General features: G+C 36.7%; 2 protein-coding genes across 2 annotated transcripts; both read right to left on the minus strand.

The window, feature by feature from the left end:
* Window positions 1–7,393: 7,393 nt before the first annotated feature.
* LOC137822414 (uncharacterized) lies at window positions 7,394–8,424 on the minus strand. The gene is made up of 2 exons (XM_068627300.1): window positions 7,738–8,424; window positions 7,394–7,660 (listed from the first exon to the last, which is right to left on the minus strand). The coding sequence occupies exons 1-2, from the start codon at window positions 8,422–8,424 to the stop codon at window positions 7,394–7,396; spliced, it is 954 nt and encodes a 317-aa protein (XP_068483401.1).
* Window positions 8,425–10,500: 2,076 nt separating this feature from the next.
* LOC137822415 (uncharacterized) lies at window positions 10,501–10,944 on the minus strand. The gene has a single exon (XM_068627301.1). The coding sequence runs from the start codon at window positions 10,942–10,944 to the stop codon at window positions 10,501–10,503; it is 444 nt and encodes a 147-aa protein (XP_068483402.1).
* Window positions 10,945–11,343: the final 399 nt, after the last annotated feature.

Here is an 11,343-nt window from a genome sequence, read left to right on the forward strand (position 1 = left end):
CAAAAATATGGGGAGATTAGACCAAAACTCATATGTTAATTAACAAAAACGATACATATGTAGAGTATACCTATTAATAAAGAATTATAAGAACAAACTAGATGAAACCTATTATATACCAATGAAATGATTCTCTATGAATAAATCCTAAATTAGCCAACTTATCAAGACACACATTCCCTTCACGAAAAATATGAGTAACCCTAAACCTGATTTTTCCACAGTAATTAGGAGAAGTATTCCATCGACTACGAAGCATCCAAGGAACATTTGTCCTAGTAGTAAACGCAACACAAACCAAGGCAGAGTTACATTCCAACCAGACATTAATAAGTCCCAACTTTTGAGCTTCCTCCAAAGCATATATAACTCCATAAAATTCAACAAGCAAAGCAGTCTGAACGTCAAGAAATGCAGAGAAAGCTTCAATAAACTCCCCCATACTCCCACAGAAAATACCTCCACAAGTGGCAAGACCTAGATAACCCCAAGCAGCCCCATCAATGTTAATTTTAACCCAGCCTGGTGAAGAAAAATCTCATATAACAGGAAGAGGATGAAGAACTTTACCAGTACGAGTATTAATACCAAAAAAACTTAATCACACTGAAATCCATCATATCATCAGCTTTAGAAGACTTTCCCACTAGACAAGTTAAATCTTTAATAACTGAAATAGCTCTAGAAACCTCAATCTTATCTTGAAAACGAGCATAATTCCTTATACGCCATAACATCCAAATAGAAAAATTTATCACTAAACAAAAACAAAAACATACATTGTCACAGGAATACATGACGAGAAGAAAGGAAAGGACAAGAAGAGAAAAGGGAGGAGAGGACGCTCGGTCAGAGGACGCTCGGTCAGAGGACGCTTGGTCCACCATGGAGATAACGGTGATGCACAAGATTATACAACTTTCTTCTTCTCGAATTTTCCAAGCGGGTTTGGAGAAATCGATATGTTTAAGATCTTCCAGAAATGGGCGAAAAAACATACTCATGAAACTTTTTTTAAAATATATTTTTGGATTTAAATTTTTGAAATAATTTTCTGAATTATGAAAAATATTATTATATATAATTTTTCTGAAAACTGCAAAGGCAAGCACCAGCTCGAGCACCCAATCCCTGAAGGATGTCGCAGCAGCGGGAGGAAGAGGTTGGGAACGGTGTTCTAAATCTAACATTATTCAACAAATCCGACACACATACACCCAAATCAGGACATGTTTGAGAGGTGACTATGGAGAGTGAGAGGAGATTGAGAGAGAGGAAAAGAGCAACGTAAACACTACCCTTCAAACCCATTTCACGAAACAAACCTAATTCCTTCACAACACTTTCTTACACTTCTCTATGTAGATGTATTGTGAATGATCAACAACTCATCACCACGACCTATTTATAGCCCTAAAACTTCTGCGTCAAGAAAATAGAGGATGTTATCAAGATTATAATACATGACTTTAACAACTTTATAAATAAATTACCCAACACGTCTTCTCCATGCATTTTACAAAAAACGATTACATTAATTTCTTTTTACTAAACATAAGCTCAAATTCAGATTATTAAAAATAGTAACAAAATCATTATATTATACGGGGCTAAAAATACTATTTAAACATTCTCATTTAAATACTTTAATACTTAATGGCGGTTCATAAAATTTATTAGACAACAAGATTTTACATCATTATTTAATCATAATTATTTTCTATAATAATTTTGTTAAACTTTATATAACTTCTCCAAAAAGTCACGTATTCACTAATAATTGTTTTATTATTAGTTGATGGCGCGTGTAATTTTTTTATACTTACAAAATACAGTGATTATATTCAAAATCTATTTAAATTATACAACCTTGAGTGTGAATATTTATTGTATAAGACCAAGGGGTTTCAATGTAAAGATTATGATGTTATAATGTGTGCCGTGTTCTGCCAGCCAGTTTCATAATGAATTCTAAATTGTCTTCTTTGGTAAGAGTAATAAATTACTACTACATGTTACATTGAAACCAACCACTAATGATTTCTTAACTAATGGGTGTTATAACTTAACTCAAATGTTTTTGGTTTTACAGTAGTTCATAACACAAAAGTTTTTTTTTTTTTTAAAAAAAGATAATATCTATAAAAAATTTATCGATCTATTCATGATCAAATTAAGGATATGATATACTTATAAAAATGGTGTTGTGCTATTAATTTTGTCACACAAATAAAAAAAAAATAGGTTGCAATATTAGTTTTATCCACACTAGTGGACATGGATTTAAATGTGTTTACATCTAAGTGTGGGGAAAATTTTTCTAGAAATATAAATTTACAAACAATATATCGAGTTTAGGGATGACAACAAGACGTATACTCACTCACATATCCGAAGTAAAAATTTATATTTATCTTTATTCTTGTTGGTATAAAATTTGTTTCTCATCTCATTTATATCTCGTAGTGAGTAAAAACATCCATATAAGGGTTTTTTCTACGTTTTCGAGCTTTAAGCACAAGATACTTTTGGTTCTTGAACAATTTGTCTTATTGCAATTCCAACTTTTGGATTTTCAGTAGTCTAAGAAGTTATATGAGAAATATTTTGTTCAATTCTTTGATGTGCACAACGAAATTACCTAAGTACTTTGCTTTTTAGACAATCTATGTAAAACCTAATGAATATGAACACATTCATCATAATGTTTTTCTAGTGATTCATTTAATATGATTTGGAACCTATTAAGCATATATATATATTATGTTTTCATTATCTTTCATATTAAGCAACTTGTACTATGTAGTAAGCAAGTTGAGTTTGATACCATGATTTTGTTGGATCTTTCGTTTAATCCTAAAAAAAAAAAAACTAACTATGGGATGTAAATGTTGGAGTTATGTTGTATTTGATGAATCTAATATCTCTTGAAGAATTTAAAGATTGAATATCATGAAGATATTATGGATGTGTTTTTAAGATATGTTATATTGATTATAATTTGTTGTAAGTTTGTCTTTTTAATATGTTATATGGATTATAATTTGTTGTAAGTTTGTCTTTTGAAAGTTTTTTCAATAAGATATTTTAATTGATTAAAATATATTTTTAATCTCTTAAAATATTTCTATCTAGATATGGAATGACTCTTTAAAACATTATAATTAATTAAATATTTATTTCAATAATAATTTTAAACCATGATAAAATATAAACTCTTTGTTTTAATATGTTATAAAAACGAATTAATTGATTAATTTTATAAGTAAGTCAACTTTCTTACCTTAAAAATTATTTTACATGATAACAAAAGTTAAGGTTCTGAAAATTCTTCTAATTTGAAAGGTGAAGTAGAGTTAGTTAAGTAAAAAGACACACCCAAGAAGATGGGAATGGTAGCATGCAAATGTAGTCCATGGTACCTTATTATCAAGGGTTATGATACGTATTATGTTACTTACAATATCTTTTTATTAATATTTAATCAAATAATTTAATTTATGTATTAATTAAATATTTTATTTTAAGAAAAAGAAGGGTGTGAATTTGTTTTCCATTATCAATACGCATGACATTAAAAACGAATAAAAGCAATGGCCCGTAAGTTTGCATCCTTATCAGGTAACCTTAAACATTAAAAACGAATAAAAGAATGGTTTAGAAAAAATCTTGACTAAAAGACATTCCAATTCGTATAAATAAATTTATTATGATTAAAAGCACTTTTTAATTATAGGGGTAAATATGATTTAAATTTCGATAAATATAATTATGTGTAGTTTTAGTTTTCTTTTAAAATAATATTATTTTAGAGATTTGATATTTTCTAATCTCCATATGGCTTTTAACATTAACTTTAGCAATCGTTTATATAAATTCCAATAAATAATTTTAAGAAAAGAATTAGAACAAAATTAATTTTCGTACATTAAACTTAATTTATGTATAAGTTAATTTATAAAAAAAATCTTGTTCTAACATTTTGAGAAGTTTATCTCTAACCTATGTACACCTTGCCGATAAAAAAACAAAAAAAAAACCTATTTACACCTTAACTTCTGAAGAATTTTTTTTATTTTCTTTTTCATATTTTTTTTTGAGAAAAAATCATAAAAAAAATATGATAATAATTTTTCTAATGAATTTGAAAGTTATTAATTACAGAAAACTTTGGTTGTTAATTAGATACCAATTTAGAAACTATTTAACAATAATATAAACTAAGTTAGAAATCAATTTCTTTTTAGTTTTTAAAATGGTCTCTAATTTAGTTACTATTGCAACTAATTATTTTGGTCTCTAAAAATTGGTTTCTATTTCATGATTGTGTTGTGTTGTAGTGTGTAGTGATTCATAAACCTAAAAGTCATGGTTCATTTATGTCAAAAGTTAAAATGAGTAGAACAAAATTCATCCTACTTTATGTTATAAGTTTGGGATACTTTTTTCAATTACTTAATTAACCTTGTAAACTTTAATGAACTTAATTGTTTAGAGCTGGCTAAAATATATTCCAATTCTTATATATAAATTACTTATGTTAATAAAATCAAAATTTCTTTAAAAAAAAATATTTTAAAGTTCTATAAGTATGAATTTGTTTTAATTTTAATTATTATAAATTTGTATGTAATTTTTTAGTTAATTATGAACTTTCTTAAGTATTTTCGTTTCTTATCATTAGGTTAATTATAAAAATGAAAAATATGAGATAATAAGTAACATTTTAAGAAGAACCCCAACCAGTGATGCCATCTGACAACTCCAGAACAGCAGATATAATTAACACCAGCACCTCCATCAGCATCACATCCAACTCCAGCACCTTTTGCCATTCCCCCTAACAGCCACACCAAGCCCCCAAAAACTCCCACCTCCACTTCAGACCACCGTCTTATACTACGATCACCCCCCACCAAGACCACTCAAGAGTTACACCTCCAGAGAACCGAAACAGCAGTAGCATGACCAAGGCACACAATATAGCAAACATTATTCCTTTCCTACTCTGCCAAGTAGGTCCTAGCCTTCTCAAATTCTGCGGTTAGCTCAAAGAGCCCTTCTTCCACCCTCTACCTGTAACGCATACTACTTATAGCTATAGATACAGGACCAAGGATTTAGAATCCAGAGAAATTGTGTCCCTTATGCTTCAACCACAACCACGATTTGAGTTGGGCCTTCTACAACACTTCTTCAGCGTCCACTACTCCTTCACTAAACACCACTGCATTTCTATGCTCCCACAGGCTCCAAATTATAGTTGTCCAAACCCCTTTCCAGACCAAATTCTGTTTTCGACAACCATTTACTAGATAAAAGCTCTCAAAGTGAACCATAATGTCATTATATTGGGCGAACAATATACCGATCCATTTGAAGCACATAGACCACACCCGCCATGCATGTTCGCATTCCACAAAAAGATGTTGGCAGGACTCCTCCGCGGACAAACATAACGCACACGTTGTAGAGTTCATAGCAACCCCCGACGTCTCAAACTCAGTCTTGTAGGGATTCTCCCCAACAGTACCCTCCAGACCAAGAGCATAACATTTGGGAAAGTTTTCACCTTCTAGAGAAGGATACACACCTCTTTTTGTTGACCCCTTTCAGGCTTAAACAGACACTCATACGCTGCACTTACCGAAAAATCACCATATTCATTACTCCTCCACAGCAGGGTATCTTCCACATCCTTCCTTACTCTGACCCTGGAAATGTGGTTTCCAAGTTTAGATTCCAGAGCAAATTCCCATTCAAATCTACTTCTCCTCCAACTAAGGGTCCACCTCCACTCCAAATCATCCCATACTCCTACCTCTTTCACCTTCTGACCTTGATTCAGGGATAGAGAATACAGCCTTGGATACAAGGTCTTCAAGTTCGAATTACCAACCCACACATCCTTCCAAAATCTAACTTTATCACCACTCCCTAGATTCCATCCGACTTGCTCTTGAAACCACCCTTCAACTCCTCCTTCTTTACACACCTTCAACAAATCTCTCCACCACCAGGACTGAAGTTTCACAGGTATAAGACTAATACTTGTATCCAATCCATACTTTGAGTTTAACACTTCATTCCATCTCCCTTCACGACCAGAGATAGTCCTCCACTTCCACTTCGCCAACAACGCATAATTAAACTTCCTTATATCTCTGATGCCCAACCCTCTTTCCCCTTTCGGTTTGCAAATATCTTTCCAACTAATCCAAGAAATAGGTCTATTTCCCTTCCCCCAACCCCACAGGAATCTCCTTTGTATGCTAGTAATACTCTTACAGACCATCTCAGGTGCTCTAAACAGGGACAAGTAGTAGAGTGGAACCGCCGACAGGACTGACTTGACAAGGCACAATCTTCCTACCATAGACAGAAATCTCCCTTTCCACAAACTAAGCCTGGATTTTAGCTTACTCAAAACAGGCTCCCAGAATTTCTTCTTTCTCAGATTACCCCCCTCACTTCTATACCCAAATAGATAAAAGGTACCTTCATTTAGGAGCAATTTAGGGTCTTCGTATAACAATCCATGTTGCTTTTCCTAACATTTACACCTGCTAGCTTAGACTTATGAAAGTTGATCGTCAGCCCAGACGCTAGCTCAAAACCCCTGAGAATGGCCTTCAGTATAAACACATTAGAGTATGAATCCTGGCATAAAAACAACGTGTCATCAGCGAACTGGAGTATACTAAGCTCCACCTTTTTCCTTCCAATATTAAGGCCTTTGTAAAGATTAGCCTTCGCAGCTTGCCTTACTAGCCCTGCAAGCCCTTCAGCTACCACTATAAAGAGAAAAGGAGCAAGGGGGTCACCCTGCCTAAGCCCCCGTGACGGATAAAATTCCTCCGTTGGAATTCCATTAACCAACATAAACACAGTTGCACTAGCCAGACATCCTTTGATCCACATAATCCATTTACAATGGAAACCCAGCCTCTAAAGCATGTCAAGAAGGAACTCCCATCTGACAGAATTATAAGCTTTTTCAAAGTCCACCTTAAGACACAGCCCACTCACTTGTCGCCTCCTAAGGTCTTCTAGCACCTCATTGGCCGTTAAAACACTATCAAGAATCCCTTTATCCTTAAGGAAGACTGATTGGCACTCATCAATAACGGCTGGTAACACTTTCTTCATCCGTTCTGCTAGCACCTTAGAGATGATTTTATACATCACACCCACCAAGGAGATTGGTCTATATTGTTCAAGATTGGACGTGTCTCTTACTTTTGGGACAAGAGCGACAAAAGAGGCGTTGCACCCTTTAGGGATACACCCTGATTCATGAAAGAGGGACATCGCTTGTACTACCTACCCAGCTCTCCTTAATAAAATTCATGTTGAAGCCATCAGGCCCAGGGCTCTTTATCCCATCACAAAATCATACAGTGTCCCTTATTTCTTCCTCTGAAAACGCCATAGTCAAGCTCACATTGTCCTCTTGAGATAAGAACTTGAACTCAACCTCATCGAGTCTAACCCCAAAGTCTTTCGTGGCTTTGAATCTAATATCAAAGAGCTTTTTGGCTTTAGATCGCACAGTACAAGGTTCTTCACACCATTGACCCCCTACCTCCACTCCCTTAACTTCATTTCTAAGTCTTCTCCATCTCAAGGACGAGTGGTAGAATCTTGTACAAGAATCACCCTACTTAAACCACCTTGCTCTAGTTTTCTGACAAGTAAGGGACTCTATCTTTTTGCATTTTCCTTCAACCGACTTACCAGAGCAGCCTTTTTCAACCTATCTCCTTCGTTCAGGTCATTCAAACAATCCATACAATCAAATTCCTCATTTTCCTGTAGGATCTCCTTCTTCCGAGTGTAAACATTTCCAAACACTTCCTTGTTCCAGATCTTTAGGTCACCCTTCAAACTCTTCAGCTTCTCCTTAACATTCACCAGGGCATTCCCCTTAATGGGATAAGATAACCATTTTTCCTTTACCATCTCATTGAAACTCCTTTCCAGGAACCAAGCATCAATGGTACGAAACGATTTAGGTTCCCAATCCTTCTCCACTGACTTCACCACTATGGCACAGTGGTCAGAGACTTCCCTCCGCTGCACATATTGTTTACTCATAGGCCATCTTACAAACCATTCCTCTGAGACCAGTACTCTGTCTATTCTGCTTTTTGCCGACCCATTAGACTTGAACCACATGTAATTCTTTCCCACAATAGGTAAATCCAGCAAAAGGTTAGCATCAATGAAATTATTAAAGCCAATAATCTCACTTGAATAATCAGACCCCTCCCTTATCCCCTTCCTTTCACTACGGCTTCTAACAGCATTGAAATCACCACACAAGCACCATACCTTCTCTTGTGACGCCGATTTAACAGTAGACAATTCCTCCCATAGGATCTTCTTATCATTAATTGTGCAGGCAGCGTAGATATTCACCATAACACAGTTGCAATTAGTTTTAAGATGAATACAAAAGACAGCTATGAATCATTTCCCCATCATATGGCTGCTATAGCTAAACGCGTCTACATTCCACATAGACAGCAAACTTCCGCACCCATTTTCCCCTTCATTATATAACCATCCCACTCTATTGTTCCCCCACACAGAAAAGCATTTTGCCTCAGTAATCTCCTTTAATTTTGTCTCTTGTAGACACACAAAATTTGCCCCTTCGCAGGCAATTACATGATTCAAGTATCTTGATTTGATACTCTCCCCCATACCTCTAATATTCAGATTAACGACTATCATGGGATAACATCCATATCCCCCAGCTTAGACTCCATCAAGACTTTAGTATCGCGTACTTCCATTCACCCATACTCCATTACCACCTCCTTCTCATCCCCTCGACAGAATAAGCCAGCTTTCTTACCATCTGCCCACAACCTTACAAGTTCCTCCACACTAACAGGGTCACACAACCTGGAATTATAGGTTCTTATGTCTGTATCAGAGAATGAGATAGAAGGCAAAACCTCCCTGTTCCGCCCAACGACCCAACTTGAGGGTGTTTTACGCTTAGTCTTACCGATCTCCTCGGATGCGGACAAGAGACCCCCAATTCTACAAACCCTTTCTTCTTACGCCGCCTAGGTGGTGAGTTCGATCTGCTCTTCATCGTTGCTACATCTGCACCATGATACAGGGGGGACACACCCCCTACATTGCCATCGTCGACACTTATTTGAGCTTTGCTCGCCATCTTCGCGCAGATCATTCCACTTCCTGACATCTGGATTCCGTCACAGCTATTGGCTAGGGAGATCGCTTCATCTTCGTGCCTAGCACTCTCCATCCGACCTTCTAAGACCTTCATTCCTTTCCTTACTGCAGCATGACTTTTTGTACCCCTTGACCCATCAAACTCATTTGTGAAAGGACATTTATGCCCTGCGCCAACTTCTTCCTTCTGGACTTCATCGTTATGTCCTTGCTCACTTAAACGGGCCTCAAAGTTGTGCACCCGACCCACTCCCTTAGAAGACACGTTTTGGTTTATAAGACACTCAACGTCTATTACTGCTTTAGTCGCCTCAGACAGAATAATATTACTAGAACAAGCACCTCCACAGACTTGGACAGAGGATTTATCAGTAGGACTTCCATCTTTTTCCTTTAGTCCCTGTCTAACTCCACTCATATCACTCACCCTACCTTTCACTCTGCCATCTTTTCCAGGTTCCAAAAGAGAAAAGGTTGACTTAAGCATGGACTGTTCACCATCTCCTTCCTCTTCTCCTCCTCCGTCCTCTCCTACTGGCCATCGTGCACCTCAATTACTGTTTCGAACATGCTCCTCGCCACTCCCAACAGAGAGAGCTGATTCTTCAACATACGTTTCTGAGGAGGAGACGCTATCGGATGAGTCTTCCCATTCCTTTTTTCTTTTACATCCCTAGCCAGAACAACCATTAGGTTCCTCCTCAACTAGGATACTACACAAAAGATCGTTGATATGCATTCTTCTCGCCCATCTAACACTTCCAACGTTCTAGACTCTCACTTTCAACCTAGCGTATTCCAAGACCTCCCATGAGAGTGAAACTTCATCTACAGAGACCACTGTTGCCGACTTTGATAGCTCTCCAATGACTTTAGCAAAGCAATCCCTATTCCACGCTGGTAAAGGCAGCCGAAATACCTCACCCAAACAATTCTATGGCTAACCCCACTGTTGGGCGACCATGGACTAACGCTTGAGAAAGAGTTGTCAAACCAACCTTTGTTCAGCTTCATAATGTCCTTCATCGCCTCCCCTTCTCTTGGAGTGAGCAAAACCAGATTATCACCCAGAAATCTCACCCTCACCATGGTCATACCCCCTTTCACAAGTTCCTCTCCCACCTTTTTAAAGTCCATGCCATCTCTAAGATTCCCTATGAAGCTCTTCACCATCCACTGAGGCGGTATTGTTGTGTTTTGACAGATGGACCCTTCCATTGCTCGTGACTTCCTCCTGCAAAAACTTCAGCAAAGGTCTTATTGCTTAGCTTCTCCACCCACACCTCCTTACAACTGTTTACCTTTTCCTTTTTCGTCCCGAACAGTACGTGCCCGGTCTTCCTTCTGACTTTGTATGTGCTCCCATCCTAGGGTTCTCCGCTTCTTCCTTCTTGGTTCATACTGGTGTCTCCGATACTTCAGTATATTCACGTAAAGCTTCCTATTACCAATGTAGATCCGATCAAGGTCACCTTCTAGACGCACGACATTTTTTACATCAAGGAATCGCACAAAACCGAACCTCCTTCCCCACTTATTAAGTCTACGAGAGATGAAAACCTCCTTCACCGTTGCCCATTTTTGAAAGACCTTTACCATGTCCATCTCACCATACCCATTGGGAAAGTTTGAAAAGAAGAAGGTAGAGAAATCATTTCCATTCCCTGAGTCCCCATCCTTGTCGTACCCCCGCTCACCATTCCTACCATAGCGTGCCCTTCCGCTCACCATTCTTTCTTTTCTTTTGATTACTCGATAACTAAAGGGTGTTCAATGAACAATCTTTGACTTGTAGATCACGCAGGTAAGAGGAAGCTATCAGGTGATAACAAGACCTTCCACTATGCAAGTCTCTGTGAAACCATATTAATATAATTATAAACGTATCCTGAAGTTTCGTAAGCACAATGTACTTTCATTAATGCATTGTTGGAAATAAAACTTTTATTCACAATTTATGACTTTGTTTGAAGATATCTTTGTTATATATCATGGAGTGAAACCATTTTATTTGATATTTAGTTTATACTTTTCACATCAACACATTTTGGAGGTGGCGGTTAAGGTGGAGAAGGGAGAGGTTTGTGTGAGAATCTTTACAAGAGGAAGAATTGTATAGGCTTATCTCTA

This window comes from Phaseolus vulgaris, chromosome 9 (assembly GCF_000499845.2).
Source record: "Phaseolus vulgaris cultivar G19833 chromosome 9, P. vulgaris v2.0, whole genome shotgun sequence".
In the NCBI taxonomy this organism is placed as follows: Eukaryota; Viridiplantae; Streptophyta; class Magnoliopsida; order Fabales; family Fabaceae; genus Phaseolus; species Phaseolus vulgaris.